Below are 16,865 nucleotides of genomic sequence, written 5' to 3'. Positions count from 1 at the left end.
ATATTAGTAGACTGTAATTTAAAAGGTTCCTTGCGAATACCGTAGTATTTTTACATCATTTTTTTTTTCAATGATAAAAAATAACAAAGGAGAGGGTGATCGACATTCTTTAAAAGAAATATATGATAACCTTTTAATATGGTAAATGCGATAAGGAAATAAAAAGAATCCATGCTCAAGCTGACGCATGCGCAATTGGTGATGTTGGCCCTTTAGGGATCCGCCACGGGAGGTGCTTGTCGAGGGCCAAGAAGTCCAGGAATGTTCAGACAAATCCCAAGCAGTGTAAATATGGCCGTGAGGACATAGACGATCAAAAACAACCTGAGGTAAGACAGGAAGATAAGATATTATAGATGACCTTGTCATTAATCAAAATTTAAGGCTTCTCGCTGGTAATTGTTTTAAAAAATTCGTTCAAATTGAAACCCATTTTTAAAGCGTGCGATCGATCTGATCACGGGCGAACATAATCACCAATGCTTCTAGTTTGAAAAATTCACAAATAATAATAAGATATAAATAATCGGCGAGGCGCGACGCACCTGCAAATGAAATCGCAGTTTTGGGGTTTGGTACAAAATCTACAGTATTTAAAAATACCGTAGTTGCAAACCACTCTTTTATTTCAGAATTTGCAAACTGGAACCCTTGGTGATTATGTTCGCCAAAGATCAGATCGACCGCACTTTTTGAAGGGGCTTCTAAGTGGGTTTCAATTTGAACGAATTTTTGAAAAACCATTACCCGAGAGGCCTATAAACGGGTATCACTATCAGCGGGTCTCGTTCTTTGACTCCGGTTGTCGATTCTAAACTATAGCTCTTGTTAATGACCTGTTAACGACGAGGGCCGCTAGTTTCCATTCCTCTTGCACAGCATCGTTTTCTTGTTTCCTCAGTACTCGCTGGGCCATAAGGCCAAGCCCGCTATGGCCCCTGGGAAGGTCAGACCCCTCCTGCCCACTGTCAATAGCTGAAATCAAAATTAAAGGCCATGCTCAATTTTGTCTGACAGGCTGGCAGACAGACAATCTGGCCAGTTAAATGGTTAGCTGTTTGGTTCTATACTATGGTTTATTTGACTGGTTGATGGTTTGGCCGGTCGGCTAATTTGTTTATTGGTTGTTTTATTGTTGTTAGGTGTGTATGTGGTTTGGTTGTAACTTTAGTGGCTTGTTAGCAGGTTGATAGGCCGGTCGGCTATTTTGTTTATTCGTTTTATGATTAGTTGCGTATGGTTTTGGCCTTTATTGGGAAGAAGGGCATTTATAGATTGCGGGTTTCCTGTGGCGTGATACAAAAAGAGCGGGGGGTCTGGGAGGTAGAAAGGGGTTCCGGTTCAACCTCTCTTCCATGAATTACCAAAAGAAGCCCAATTCATAAAAATACTAAAAAGTAAAAAAAAAAAAAAAAAAAACACTCAAGGTGCCTGCGAAAGAGAATAGATTTTAATGATTGTTTCCCTTGATGGGTGTACGGTAGATTACTGTTTTAGTTGGATGATTGTACCATTTTCTGAGTCTTTCGGTCTGTCGGCACGTCCGCCGATCTTGTATTTGTCAGGAACAGAATACAATATAATGCTGGCAATATGACCGAGAACGTAAATCTGAAAAGAAAAGTATGCAAGGTTGAGAATAATATATATAGTGCCATTATAGTCAGCTATTTTTACCACAGGCTTTGTATAAACACAAAGGCCTTTTTTTAAAGTACAGGAAAAATTAGAAAACTTATGAAAACCTCATATAGCTCGCATTGACATTATCACATTCCAACTCGCTGCTACTTATTATTTCTTCAACTTCTATATGCCGTACTGTCGTTTCAGTTTATCGCAAATAAATTTTGTCCTCAATCGATTCAGAAACTGAAATTTTCCGCCAAATTGAAATTAGCGCCCCCTCCCCAATAAGCAACCCCCTCTCCCCCCTCCTCCAGATCCGAATCGTTACTGTATATCGGAAGCTACAGCCTATATATAGCTATGTACAATCATGGAAATTTGGAACACTTTCATGGAATCATGAAATCTTGGAACACTATTTTAGCCGTGGGCTGCTCGAAGTTCTACTGAATCATACTTTTACTTTATGAGGCTGGACCAGAGACCCCAAACAACAAAGCGGATTCTTCAGGCTTCGATCACAAAATGAGGCGAATAGCCCTAATCTGTTTATTTGAAAAAATGTTTTCGAGCGCGCGAAGATCGAAGTTCCCGACCCAGTGCTTCTCCTGTGCCATGCCACAGGACTTCCACATGAATAGTTTGAACACAAACCATTTCCGAACTACCCCAAATATGAGCTGGCTATACTTGCAGAGTTGTTAGAATTTTACTCCTCACCCTTATCCAGAGGGGCAGCGGTCCAAGTGAGGTGTTGTAGTGATGGAATCTTAGCACCCAGCACGTTAAAAAAAGGCCGCTCGAGACTTCAGCAATCACCAATGAATAATACCTGGCAACAGGGTCAAAATGACGTTAAAATAACCACGTTTTATACTCCTACCAAGAATTAACAGGCGAAAAGCAAGGGCAAAATCTCTTTAGAAAGATGATATATATGAGCACATCAATTTACTTCAAAATCATTTGTTCCTTTTACTTACTTTCCTATCAAAGGGACTGCCTCCGAAGTCTGCGGAATGTGTTTTGCAGCCAATAGAAAAAAGACGGTGAGTGACAGTAGAAGGGTGACGCCCACCACCATGCGCTCACCACTCTCAGGGGGTAGGGTGAAGAGTAGAATCGCCAGCAGTGACGTCAGCAGACATGGCGCCAGCAGGTACACAATGTAGTAGAACACGTGACGCTTGATGCGGATGACGTAACGGATGGCGGATTTTTTCTCAGGGGAGGAGTGGGTGGCTTTGGCCGAGGACCGCAGTGTATAGGTCTGGAGGAGGTCCCACTCCGAACTTTCTGTAAAGAGATATTGAGCTGTTAAGCCCCTTCAGGGCTGCAAAGGTCCTGTATCTTATCGCAGCTGGAAAGCTGAACTCACTGCTTTGTCTTCTCCTTTCTCGCTTCTAAAATGATTTTGCATTTATTGTCTCAGTGACTGTTGTTCCCGCTGATTTGTAAGTTTGAACGTAATTCAATGATGCCGTTATTGTTGTCGTTGTTTTTGATTTTGTTGTAATTGCTAGTTTATTGTCACTTTTGGCTTATTGCTGTTTATTTTTTCGGTTTAATTAGGTATTTGCCCAACGTCTCAATTATATATAGTAATTCAGTTGCTGCTGCTGTTATATATAGGAAAATACCAATAGGCCATTCCAGCTATAAGCATGCGCGCGCACTCACCATGGAAACCTACCTCAAATACCGTCATGCAACGCGCGCTTCGCTTGGTGCAAGCTAAAAAATGCGCGCGCTGCATTTTGGTAGTTGAAGGAAGGTTTCTTACCAGAGTAATTTTGCCGGACATCATTATCCATGGCGTCTAAGCGTAATTCCGACTGACTGCCCGTCCAAGACGCAAACTTGAGCCCGCAGTACTGCTCATCAAATGGATAGCTGCGAACGTCCATCTTACACCTGCTTTTCAGTACAACAGGAGCGAGCCAGCGGACCACACCATTACTTTCAACGAGGACGGGGTTGCCCTCGTTTACAGGTTTTCCCATTGAGCTCTTTTCAGCACTGAACACAGACCACATAAAAAAAGTGTAAGCCCATCGTACTTGAAAAGCTATGTTTCGTAGCCCGCGTTGCAATGGACAAACGACAAAATCTAGAAGCCATGTGGAAGAGAGGAGTAAACAAGGACACGCCTGGATCGTTGCATCTATTTGCTCCCGTATTTTGATACCCATGAAGCATTGCGCGTTACGACACATTGATTTGTGATGCAACCTTGAGACAGGTGCATGGGTCAAAACAGTACTCAAATACTGCCGTCCATTTTCAAATAAATAGTGTCCGAAGTTCGGCAAACGGGAAAAGTTAATTTTGCCCTTATGATATCCCAAAATTCTATTCATGTGTATGTCTCTGCCAAACGGGAAAACCTTCCCTTTTTCCGTTATGGTGTCCCTCCAGGCCCGTACCCAGGATTTTTCTTTAGGGGGGGGGGGGGGGGAGGGAGTGCGGAATCTCCGATTCTTCTCTATGGTAGTGAGGTATGGGGTACAGAAAAAGATAAATGTGAAAAAGAACCTATGGAAATAGTACACGTCAAATTCTGCAAGCGGCTCCTCGGAGTCTCTAAATTTTGTTCAACTAACGCGGTTAGGGCTGAACTTGGTAGATTTCCATTAAGAACGACATAAACAAGGACAAAGTAATAAATTAAGAACGTAAAGGAAATTTAAATCTAGATAAATTATTTAAGATTATCTGAGGCAGGTTGTCAATCACAGCCATCCAATATCTTTAACCAAATTGAGAATAAGCAATCATTGTTTAGCAATTGAAATTAGCCGATATTCGTGGCCCTATAAGGTACTGATTTCCTTTCCCTTTGCATAAAGGGAAGCGGGAAGAATTGACTTAAACCATAGAAGAAATTGAAAGTGTTTTTCATTTTTTATTAATGATTCTGGCAGTAACGTCACAGTGCAACAAAAATCGCTAAGTTCATAAATTAATGCTTCTTAAAAGCCTTCTTTAAAGCTTTGTCGAGTGGTTATGTCGAATGACAATCTGAATTGGAAACCCGGGATTCCGCATACATTTGAAAATAGGTGTAATATTATTTGTCTTTTTTTTATCTTTAATATTATTTGGATCAATATACAAGGACGTTGTATACGATTCCAAATAAAATGTCTGTCTTTCTGTCTTAATTTTTCCTTGGGGGAGGGGGGTTTCTCTGCTAAAAATCTGACCACCCCCATAAAGAACAAAGAGGGATTTTTTATGCCTTTGCAGTATCTCCACGGGACGTTTACTTTCAGATTTGACTACATACCAGAGTGATCTAGCTTATGATTTATAGTTTTGTCTACAAATAGCACGTCTATTGAGAACCGAAAGTGGACCTTCGGCCGTTGTTGGGGGTGCGATCGCACCCCCTGCACCCCCCCTGGGTACGGGCCTGCCCTCTTATTTAGTAACTACAACGCTTCAACAAAGGGAAACAACCTTCAGTTTCAAAAGGTCATTTTTATTTTTTATGGGCCGGGACTCTTCTGGTGAGCAACAATAAAAGCTTTGATATTTGATTGTGTTTAACGCTATCTAATTAAATTATAGAAGTGAACACTCACTTGTTCAGAAGGACAACATCCGGGACCCAAATGACGCCCCTCTCTGGCAGCACTACCTCTTTTATGCCACCATATTTGGATTGATCCCATTGCAGTTTGTGGTCCCACCAGGCCTGCTCAGAGAAACGAATTAAGATTCAAGAACGATTAAAAAAATACGCTAAGCACTTGCTTGTTATACCCCCTGCCTGTTTAGCCAATCCTAAAAAAAATCCGTGCGCCTCTTAAGCCAACCCTTCCCTTGGTTCTTCAGCCAATGCTACCCCCCCCCCCCCCTGCCTCTTCAACCAACCCCCCTATCGTTTCAGCCAATTCTAACCACACCCCCAGCCTCTCAGCAAATTCTAGCCATCCCCTCACCCCCGCCTCTCCTCCCCCCTCCTTAAGCCAATCTTGGCCACGCCCCTGAGCAGTGTTGAAGCCGCATTGTCACCAGTTTACTTCCGGTCGATTACGCAACTAATCTCCGATGATTTTTTACGGAAAACGCGAAAAATATTTCAAAATATTGAAAGCAGTGTGTCTATTGGAAGTTTCTTTGAGGTTGTGATTGATAATTTAGAACGGATGGCCTGTTATATATCTCGGATTATAATAGATTCTTTTAACGGTTGAGGTTTCCGTCGGACCTCCGGAAGTAAACTGGTGACAATGCGGCTTTAACAAAAGTTAACCAGCACTTTGCTCTCTATACCTGTTCGATCCATACACTTGACACCATTTTTTGCAACTGACCGTTCTAATAAACAGAGAAAAGATTCGTTAAAGTGATGATAAGGGCAAAGGCGGAGAATTGGGTGGCTATCCACCGCCACTTGCATTGTGATCGATTACTTTACTGCATTCACGTTCCATGATCGTCTAGCTGTTTAGATTGTCTAACCCCCTCTTTTTAGAGTATGGATCTGTTAGGGGGGAGCAGTAGTAGTAGCAAAAAAGGTGAGTTGTACGAAAAGACCTATATAACACTCTGTCACAGTTATATGAACGACCTAGCAAGAATTTCATTTACGGTACATCTCAAACGATTTTGTTTTCTTTCTTTGCGTACGCTTATTTTTTATTTTATTTTTTTTTTTATCAATGGCGTATAACGCTTAGGAAGCTACTCCACATAAACTCACCAGTTCGTAAATCTGTTGTAATCTGATAGTAAAGTTGATAACCGTTGGCCCATTATTATCCAGCGCTGGTCTCTGGGAGTCATGGTAACCAGCCAGCAGGTCTGTCACCAGCTTCTTTTCCATGTCGAGGGACTGGCACGAGCACAATACTGCGCCTTGGCAAAAAAAAGACTGATAAGGGGGGCTTCGGTTGAGCCTGTCTTACGTATTTTTTTAACTTTTTTGAAGCCTCCCCCCATAGATATCATATGGAAAAAGCCTAGTATTTGAAGATTCCTTAATAAGAAATGACCCACTTTTTGGCCGCCAAGAGGGGGGGGGGGGGGGGGTGATGCGCGCACACCCTGCACCACCACCCTGTGTACGCGCCTGCCTTTTTTCTAGGCCTAAAAAACGCAAGTTGTCTTACCCGGGAATTGGATAAGGATAAACGCGGCGGAATTTGGGAAACAAAGTGGCCAGAATAGGATTTTTCTTGTTTTGATTTCTATTTTACATCCTGAGAATCTACCATTAATGCTATACATCTTGTGCTTATATAAAAACTGATTCTCTCGGAGAGAGGTAATACAATTAGAGTGAAAGTGGTGGATACGCAAAAAGTTAATAGCTCATCGATGTAATTAATTTTTTGAATTTCTTTGGACAATACCTTTTTAGGTTAAGGCGTTCCAAAATATTGTCATGATTATTTAGAATGCGTATAAAATACCTGATAAAATGAAGAGCAGAGTAGCTTGCCTTCCAGATGCCATATCGAGCTTAAAAAAACCACTTGAATTTTAATGAAGCGATTGAGGGTGGCAACATTGGATCCCATATGCAGAAAAGAAATGTGCAGAAAACTTTAAGTCTCACAAATGATACAAAGATATTTGATAGGGGGAAGGGGAAGTAAAGACAAAATCTAGAATCGAAACGTGACTGAAGTCGCAGTATACAGTCGTTCGACGAAAGGTTGTCATCAACCGTCTTTGCGACTACGCGACAAGCCCGCATGTAAGCATGGATAAAAACCACTGAAGCGTGTCCAAGTCTGAAGTTATGCAGTGGCTAATATATGCAGCTAAGCGCTCCAGTAGTTTTTACCCATGCTTACATGCGGGCTTGTCGCGCAGTTGCGAAGCCAGTTGATGACAACCTTTTGTCAAACCTATTTAAGGTGTCGCGCCGAGGTTGTTTTGGCTAAAAAGCTTATATACTATGTTCCCTACAGAAGACTTATTTTCAACGCGATTTTCGTAAATTTAAATTTTATTAATACATCTATGCTTTATCAGATTCCGCTAGATTCACTCTTCTTGGAAATCAAATTATTTTTTGTCATGCAAGTTAAAAGGAAGCAATATTTTTATATTAAAATAATTATTTTCTAAATCTACAGTAACACCTAACAATACTCCAACTTAAAGCACACGAATTTTTGGCTTAAAACTGACCTGTCAAACTTCGCGATTAATGAATCTTTATTTTACGCCAAAATTGTCCTCGCAATCTTTGAAAAAATAAATGCACTCTTGCCTACAAAGATCCATCCCCGAATTTACGCCCCCTGCTAAGTCCAAACCCTAAGGCAACTTGTGTGAGAGGGGCAAGAGGACCAGTGTTGCACAAGAATAAATTTCAGATAGTCAATTCGAGAGTATTTTTGTTAAAACTAAAGAATGTTTCCTTTTCAACATTTTAGCGCAACCCGCTCATCTTCCAAACTATTACCCGACGCTATTGGTAAAATAGGCCTTACCGAAAGTACTTGCTTGATGTAGTTGTATGTCGAACCTGCGTTTATGAGAAATTAGAATCAAAAGTTGAGTATCTGAACGCGCTTTAAACGAAGCCCACGCTAGTGTCACACATGGTAATCGACGATAGCTGCCTTGTTTCTTTCACATGTGACAAGGTTGCACGAGCGGAACTGAGATCCCGGGTTGTGCATTTCGTACAGATATCTCTATTCTGTGAGAACGCTTACTTCAATCGCGAAGTTTGAAGTTTTATTTTAATATAAAAAAAATGCTTCCATTTACTTTGCATGAAAAAATATAATTTGATTTCAAACAAGTGTGAATCATGCGGGATCTGACAAAGCATAGATGTATTAATAAAATCTGAAAAATTCACGAAAATCGAGCCGAAAATGAGTCTAATATAGGGAACTCAGCGCGCCACCTTACAGAAAAGGTTGCATTTGAGAATCTGTCGTAGCCCGCGGTGGTTAATGGGTATTGTATAAACAGCTAAACTGAGGCTTTGCCGTATCGACCGAGGCTTTGAAGCTATGTGAATATTCATAAAAAATGTAAACAAGAATTATACAGCTTTTGAAACCTGGATTTTTTTTTTTATTTACGTGATATCTATGAAGCACTGCGGTTAACTACACATAGAACAACCTTATTTGAATACGGGGTTTTACTCCGAGAGTTTGATATTTTTCTTATTTCTAAAAAGCTTATAATTGTTAAAACTCCGTAAACATTTGGGTGATTAGTTCTTCGCCCCGAAGTCTTACACATTTATCACTTGTTTAACTCCACTACCAATCCGAAGAGCATGCCCCCCCCCCCCCCACCCACACAACTAAAGACCCATCTATTACTTTATGCCCCCGCCACACAACCAAAGACCTATCTATTACTTTATGCCCAATTCCCCCCGGCACAACTAAAGACCCATCCATTGCTTTCCAAACTGAAAGAAATGACTATTCCTCACATTTACAAAAAACTTGTTTTAACCTAATCATTTTTCATAGAGTTATACATCTTCATGTGATTTTGTAAAAACTAAAGACCCATCCATTGCTTTCCAAACTGAAAGAAGTGAATATTCCTCACATTTACAAAAAACTTGTTTTAATCTAATTATTTTTCATAGAGTTATACATCTTCATATGATTTTGTAACGATAGAAAATAAGCGACCAGCTTTTTAGACGCTATAAACATTACTATAAACACAACGGAAATAAATTTTTGATAACTTTTGATGCAAGTTTCATTCTGAAAATGCCAGCATTTTCACCCACCTTGACTGAGGCGTTATAAAGAAAGCCCCATTCAAACATCACTTTGACCGGGGCGAGTAACAATATTATAAAGCCTCATTCAAACAGAGCCAACAAAGTCCAACATCGCTGGCGAATCTCCTCGCAGTTCCATTCAAATTTTGCAAGCAAACACTGGTGGGCCATGAACACCCTACGTGTTTTTCGCGCAGTTCATTTACTCTATTTTTTCTTGTATCGAAACGCGGGGAGGATGATTTCTATTTTGGGACGCATTTCTGCCCTCATTATGACGATTTATTACATGATGCTGCGCGATGTTCACGACGTTAAAGAGTTTTTGTCAGCCTCACCTTTGTATTGTCTTCATTCAACAGTTTAATATATTAACATCAACAACGAAATTTTAATATTCATTTAAGAAATTCAATCGAAAATATATCAATACTTCTCCCAAAAAAACCTGGGAAAATAAATGCTTTCTCACTCTTGATAATTTGCAAGAATGACAAAATGGCGGATGGCAGAGACTCTCTAAGCAGCTTTTTACAAACGAGCGTAACACGATATATTCGCGCACTGTTTACCAGCAATGTTGGACGATGTTGACGCTGTTTAATCGAGGTTAGCGGTCATATAATTGTCTTCCGAAGACTTCACTGCCCAATCAACATCCCGTAGACCATCGATGGCAAACATGGGCTTACCCATGCGCTTTGCAATTGAAAATTCATTGTCTTTATAAAACGTAACGTATTTTTGCATTATAAAAATAGCGATAAAAATATATAACTTCAGAACATTTTGTAAATAGTTATGAACATTTCCTTGAAAAATAAATTATTGAATAACGAACATAATTAATTTGGAGATTTTGCTTGGGTTCAAGCGTTGCTGAAAACTTATTCTCTTAGCTCATCAAAGCAACTATAAATATAAACGCGACGTGGTCAGCCGTCCTGCCTGTATTGACCGCAATTCAGTAGAACGTAATTAGACTCACAACATAATAACACTAACAACCATAAGCCAGAAGTAGCAGCAGAAACAGCAAAAAGCTCCAGCCCTGAGTTCTGGGAGGTCCACCACTTTTTGAATTTTGTGCGAAGACATTTGTTCCTGAAAAAAATAATTTCACCCAATATTTTAGAAACAGAAAACTATATTTAAACAACTATAAGTAGGGGACGGATCATCAGACTCTTTGAAAGGGGAGCAAGCTTCAAAATTAGAAAAACTGAAAAACAAAAGACCAAAAGATAGGCAAAAAAAATGAGGCCAGCTGTTCGCTCCGCACAACAAAAAACTCGATTTTCAAATTGAAACGAATGAACGACTTACTGTTTATGGGTGCATCAAGGGTGTGGTTGTTTAGAATGAGACCAGGAGGACGCCCGGTGCTTGACATCGTTGACATTGGATGCTGCTTGTGTTTTTTTGATTTAATCGGCAATTTATCTGATGGTGGTGAAGGCATATTTGTGAGTATTCCTCAACAGTTACATTTAGTTTGAAACCTTCAATTCATACTCTCCAAATGATACACGTAACTTTTCGTGTTTCATTTAAATATGCGGGTTCATATCTTTTTAAATTCATTTTTAGCGGTACTCTATGTCAAACCCATGCCCCCACCCCTCGAAACCACAATCCCCCACCCCCTCCCCCTACATTTGGGCCTACCGCGCTGGCCCTGACCTCAAATACAACCCTCTTTTCATGCTTTTAGTCTCTCAATATCCATCAAAGATGTGTCAAAAATCTCTCACATAAAACTACAACCCCCCTGCTTGCACAACCTTTCTTGTAAGATTCAGAGAAAATGCACTCACCAAGAGTTCTAGTGTACAACTCCATCGTGGGTCCCTTCAGCCTCTTGCCCTGGTATCTAGATATAGCCTGGATAGCTATGTGGTACGTCGTGTTGAGCTCTAGGCCGTGGATTATGGCCTTGTGCCTGGTGGCAGGCACTCGCCCACGATGCTCCCGCAAATGTTGCCAATCCGTGCTATTAGTATCAAGCCTCTTGCTCCAATATACCCGGTATTTGGAGACTGGTAAGTCTGTGAAAAGAAGGGATATTTAGTACAATCAGACAGACACAGATGGGAATACAAATGATGATCAGGGGCCAGTTCCTAGAAAGCAGGTTTAGCACTAACCTAGGGATAAATACCATTCCCGGGTTAGCATTAACCTGCTTTCTAGGAACCTGGCCCAGAAAGGCAGAATGATAGACCAAAGAGAATAAACTGAGATAGATTGACAAATGCATGGACAGGAAGATGGAAATTTGGACAGACTAGACCATAGGTAGACATAGCAAAGATTCAGGGAGACCAAAATAGAGAGACAGATGGTATATATGTGGTTAAAGACAGACACAAAGCAGACACAGACATATAACTGCAGACAAACAGAACTTTGGGATGGATAACAATACAACAGAGACAATTAGCACATTGACAGATCACTAGGTGGCAAGAATTCTACAGCAAAAATAGATGAGTTCAGGGAAAAAATTCTTTATTTTACCAGAATTTTCCGGCTTTCTCCAAGCAATGCTTATTTGAGCCTTATTTTTCAGGATATGTTTTCCAGTGACTCTAAAATCACGCACTGGTCCAGGGCGCTCAGGTGGGATGAAGGTCAAGGTACTTGTGGTGAAATTACTACTGCTGTCTTGTTGCACAACAGCCACTCGGAACTGGCACCACAGGGCGGAGCCTGGGTCTGGAATCTTTAGTTGCTGGGAACGTGTCTGTAATAATATATATATATATAAAAAAAACACTCATGTTTTGAGCAGTGATCAAAGATTGATAAAATAGACAGATAAAAGAGAAGTTCTGTGTGTGGAACTTCATTTTTTATTTTATAGGCATGCTGTTTGGCCTAACTAAGAGCCCAATGGGTGGCTTGCATGTTATTTCACCACCAAATTTAAAACATATTAATAACTAGATAGGGTTTTGTTTGGAAGGACTTTCAACAAAATGTTTGTAGAGCAATTTATAGTCTTTGAAGTTATATAAAGACATTGGGTAGAATTATAGAAAGAGGTATAACAAAACCTTCCTTTAGTAAATAAAACAAATTTATGTTTCATATTGCTTAGAGTTCTCAGCTCACCTGTGTAAGGGGAACCCATTTGCCCATCTGCTGTGGCAGCTCGTGCTGCCTTGCGGTCCGCTGCTGCACCACATAGACCCACCCGTCTTTAGACTCTGGGGCAGAGATGTTCCAACTCACTGTGAGAGACCGCATGTTCTTGGTTCTAGTGTAAAAGGCTTTTACTACTGTTGGAGGCTGAAGATTGGCTGGATTTGAAATACTGGGTTTGCCTAGAAACAATAATAGAAGAAGTCTTGCTCAATTGCCTTTTTATGATGGGTGTGGAAAAAACCTGGGAGGAGGGGAGACTGATTTCAACCCTAAGAGATGGCACTTTGGGCGTGGTCAACAGAAATTCTCACCCCTAAGAGATAGCAAATTGGGTGTGGTCTAAGTAATTTTTAACCCTAAGAGATGGCCAAATCAGAAAAAAAACCTCACAAAACACCCGCTTAGAAATAGCAATTGGTTGAATTTTATACACTACGAGATAACAGAATAAAAAAAAATTATTAAGCACCCCTTAGGAATAGCAGCTGTGGAGATACTACATCCATGTGCACAAATATAATGTGTAAATTGAATTTAAGGATGTATGGAATACAACAGACAGGGTTTTTATCTTAATACACAAATAATTAATAAACAAGGTTTTTAACATCCACAATATCATGTTCACCCAGACAATAAGGGAAACACTGCAAAGAGTTTACTAACATATTCAAATCAAAAGCCCATGACCCATGTGGAAAAGAAGGATTTAATCTACTACATCACAATAAAAAAACTTACCATTATTGAAAAGAGCCTTGAGGAATTTACAAGAGCCTCTACAAGCAGTGTTTACGAGCCAGTCTTTGTTAGCTTCCAACTGTCTCTGTTAGAGAAGAAGAGGTTGTCATTTTGAGCCTGAGTGTACAAGTTTGTGATAATAGGGGCATAGGATTTAATGCTTTTATAGAGAGTATTTAGCCGGTGTCGAGTATGTATTTTAAACTGAAGTGTTACTAATTTTTACTTATTTTTGAGGTAGACAAAAAAATTTATAAGGAAATAACCAATAGGGACGTGGCTGTCGACAAAACAATTTATAAGGAAACAACCAGTACGGAAGTGGCTGTGCCAAATATCTAATAAAGAAAGGATTTAATGCTTTTATAGAGGGTATTTAGCTGGTGTCGAGTATGTATTTTAAACTGAAGTGTTACTAATTTTTACTTATTTGCGAGGTCAACAAAAAAATTTATAAGGAAATAACCAGTAGGGACGTGGCTGTGCCAATCATGTCTGGTATTTAAAGGCCCACTCCAGCTGTGTATTGAATGAAAGAAAGTTGATACGGTATGCATACCATGTATAAAGAACAAGCAAACTACGTGCATGAGCTTTGGCAGCTATGGGCAGCATATGATGATCATTGAACATTGACAAAATATAGCAGCTAATCATATTCCAGCCCCCTCTGCGACTACAACTGCTAGGTGTGGCACCTGTACCCCCTAGCAGGTGTATAGGGGTGCAAATGTACCCCTCCTTGGCCACAAAATTGGGTCATTTCTTATTAAAGGATCATTAAATCCTTTTCCCGTATGATACCTATGATTTTGCATGCTACTCGGGAAATCCTGGGTACACGCTTGCCCTGTTATTTATCACTATAAGACAACTTAATATGTGCACTTGTTATGAAGATATGCCAATATGTACTTACACAATATGCTGGACATTTCTTTATCTTTTCGAAATTTTTGTCCTCACATGGCTTCAAGCACTAAAACAAGAAACAGATATAATAAGAATATTACCTATTATTATAGCCAAAAGGGAGACAGTTACAGTTTGGCTTTTCCCTTCAAGCAAAAACAATTAACGGAAGGCTTGTACCCTAAGACGAAAATTATAACCAAAAAAACTTTTCGCTTTTCCCTGTCCCATCTGAAGAAGTCTTATTAAATACGAAAATTTGGAAGAGTCGAATTCTAGTTTTTGGTGTATTGTATTCATTCTTCTGGTTCACGAACACGACTATTTGGGCTTTTTGTATTCATTTATTTGCCTGAAAAAGGGTTACCCATTTGTTTTTTTTATTGTCCTTCTTCATCTTAATATATTTATAAAATTAGGGGTTTTCTAAACTTCTAACCCCAACCAGCAGTTATACCCTCGAGATGTATTGACTGTATTTTGTGAAAAACTTGGTTAGAACTTACAGATAATAAGAAATTTTTGTCACTGCGCTGTTGCTGAAAAGAAACAAAATCAAACATGAGTTTTTTACGGCTTAAAATAACACAAGAACTTCACAGAAATGCATGGAATACAGAACTACACAGAAATATTGTACAAATCGGCGGTTTGTTGTAATTATAAAAAGAATTAGCCATGTTTAATAGAGTACAAAGTTTAACATTTACATTCTATACATAGCCTCATAAATTAAATATTTCAAGAACGCCGGCGGTGTGTTTTCTTGCTTCGAGCCGTAACATTTTTCATTGGTGTACCCGTCGCGAAAAATTCGCACGAAATTCATACCGTTTAAAACATAAACGATATTTTGCATAAAGCAACGATAATCGGAATATTTGAATCGCCAAAAAGACGCGAGGGCATCTAGCGAATAAACAACGCTTTGATTTTAAATTAAAAAAGTTCGGAATGCATCGCTGCTCTTGTTCGGCTGTCAGGAAAACGTGGCATGTTCCGTCATAGCGTGAAATCTCTAGTTTTGTTTGGCAAAACAGGAGAGCGATTGAAATTCGAGGTGTTTTTGTCACCTGAAAGTGTCAAATCCCGTTATGTTAAAAGACTCGAATCGTAAAATAAACAGTGCACAGATAACAGAGTGGAACACTCCAAAGTGTGACAAACTTTCAACGCGAACTTTCAAAGTTGCTGCGTAAGCGAAAACCCATATATTCACTCAAAACCGCAAAGAATTTCTCTTGAAACCGAAATATCTAATAAAGAAAGGATTTAATGCTATTATAGAGGGTATTTAGCTGGTGTCGAGTATGTATTTTAAACTGAAGTGTTACTAATTTGTACTTGTTTGCGAGGTCGACAAAACAGTATGTACACCAGTTCGCGTCGTTTTGTCTGGAAGTGCTTTGATAAATATACAAAAAAGAAAAGACAGGTCGGACAACTACTCAACTACTGTAGTGTTTGCCCATGATAGGAGCCAAAAGACCAGCTAAGGCGTTTAAAAACGCTTTTGTCTCCATCGGAATGTTTTGTTTTCAACTGTGCGCCATTTGTTGGCTTACGTCCCGAATGATTTTTGCAAAAAGCTTTTCTTACCTGAAGATAGCACCTGGACTTGCATTTTGCCCGATATATTGCATACCCGGCACTTTGGAACGCGATTGTGGATAATAACAATAAAAATCTCAACCAGCCCGCCATCGCGGTGAATAGAACGACCAGCAGAATGCAAAACGAGCCACGCGACCACGTGCGAAAAATGCACAGAGGCGTTGTCAAAAAAATTTGCCAACTGCCAAGGAGAATATACCACTTCATCAAAGCATTGAAAATAGGAATTCTAAGTTTCTAGACCAAAATAAATCCTGTATCTCTCGAACAACAACCAAAATATCTAGTTAGATAATCTAAATATTTTTCTGCCCAAACGTAAGATATTATTATAGTTAATAAGAAGAAACTGACTAATATTTTCGACGAGTCTTTTCTAGATTCTCTCGTCATTCTTGCTGAGCACCGAGCCATAGCTAAGGCGCCTAATTGGCTGAAGTAGTTTGTGGAACTTTCTAAAAATAGTTATAAATAATGCAAATTAAAATGAACAGTTGGTCAAACTCAATAACAAACACGTCTAAGCTTGTTCTTAGCCTAGAAATTAAAAAAGTAATATATCGATTCGAGGAACGGTGGGTTTGATTTTTTGGATAGATCAGTATAGTTTTTTCCTTATTTCTTCATTTTTGTTATTACTTTCCCTTTTAAAAATTCTGGCCATTACGATAACTCTAACCGGCAACTGATATTATTAACATATTTATAAGATAATGGTAATACGATATAATATTTGAGATCATTTCACAGGGGCGGTAGGGGGTCCTTGCTCATATCACGAATTCCGAATATCTGATATCACGTTCCACGATAACTGACGACAAGGATCAATCTTGACTCGTAAATGACGAGAGCATAGATCACGATTCGCGCTGATAAAATTTCGCCATTCACGCCTCACGGCGAAGGAAGCAATCACGGATCACGGTTTTCATTTTTTTTCTTCACGATTCACGATAAACAAAAATGCCAATCATGGATCACGAAAATAACCCTTACCGCCCCTGATTTTAACCTCATGTTAATTTATTTGTCGTCCTGTCATCCTGCAGGAGTGAAGTGAAAGTACCGACACACCACAGGCAAC

At 39.6% G+C, this 16,865-nt stretch overlaps 2 protein-coding genes across 3 annotated transcripts; both read right to left on the bottom strand.

Moving 5' to 3' along the window:
- Nucleotides 1–3: 3 nt before the first annotated feature.
- Nucleotides 4–7,374, bottom strand: LOC5508130 (neuronal acetylcholine receptor subunit alpha-7). 2 transcript variants are annotated; one of them, XM_032376871.2, is made up of 10 exons: nt 7,053–7,374; nt 6,341–6,495; nt 5,911–5,955; nt 5,217–5,329; nt 3,413–3,648; nt 2,613–2,925; nt 2,350–2,461; nt 1,512–1,611; nt 837–975; nt 4–324 (listed from the first exon to the last, which is right to left on the bottom strand). In XM_032376871.2, the coding sequence occupies exons 1-10, from the start codon at nt 7,093–7,095 to the stop codon at nt 213–215; spliced, it is 1,368 nt and encodes a 455-aa protein (XP_032232762.2). In that variant the 5' UTR covers nt 7,096–7,374; the 3' UTR covers nt 4–212. The 2 variants fall into 2 exon arrangements, 1 of the variants encoding a protein (XP_032232762.2); XR_004294896.2 differs by lacking the exon at nt 1,512–1,611.
- Nucleotides 7,375–9,056: 1,682 nt separating this feature from the next.
- Nucleotides 9,057–15,916, bottom strand: LOC5508117 (anosmin-1). Its single transcript, XM_032376886.2, has 9 exons — nt 15,764–15,916; nt 14,671–14,703; nt 14,172–14,231; nt 13,253–13,337; nt 12,479–12,690; nt 11,882–12,107; nt 11,179–11,409; nt 10,688–10,804; nt 9,057–10,465 (listed from the first exon to the last, which is right to left on the bottom strand). The coding sequence occupies exons 1-9, from the start codon at nt 15,866–15,868 to the stop codon at nt 10,362–10,364; spliced, it is 1,173 nt and encodes a 390-aa protein (XP_032232777.2). The 5' UTR covers nt 15,869–15,916; the 3' UTR covers nt 9,057–10,361.
- Nucleotides 15,917–16,865: the final 949 nt, after the last annotated feature.

This window comes from Nematostella vectensis, chromosome 11 (assembly GCF_932526225.1).
Source record: "Nematostella vectensis chromosome 11, jaNemVect1.1, whole genome shotgun sequence".
Taxonomy (NCBI): domain Eukaryota; kingdom Metazoa; phylum Cnidaria; class Anthozoa; order Actiniaria; family Edwardsiidae; genus Nematostella; species Nematostella vectensis.
The sequence above is the reverse complement of the archived record's forward strand: the minus strand, read 5'-3'. Positions and strand labels throughout refer to the sequence as shown.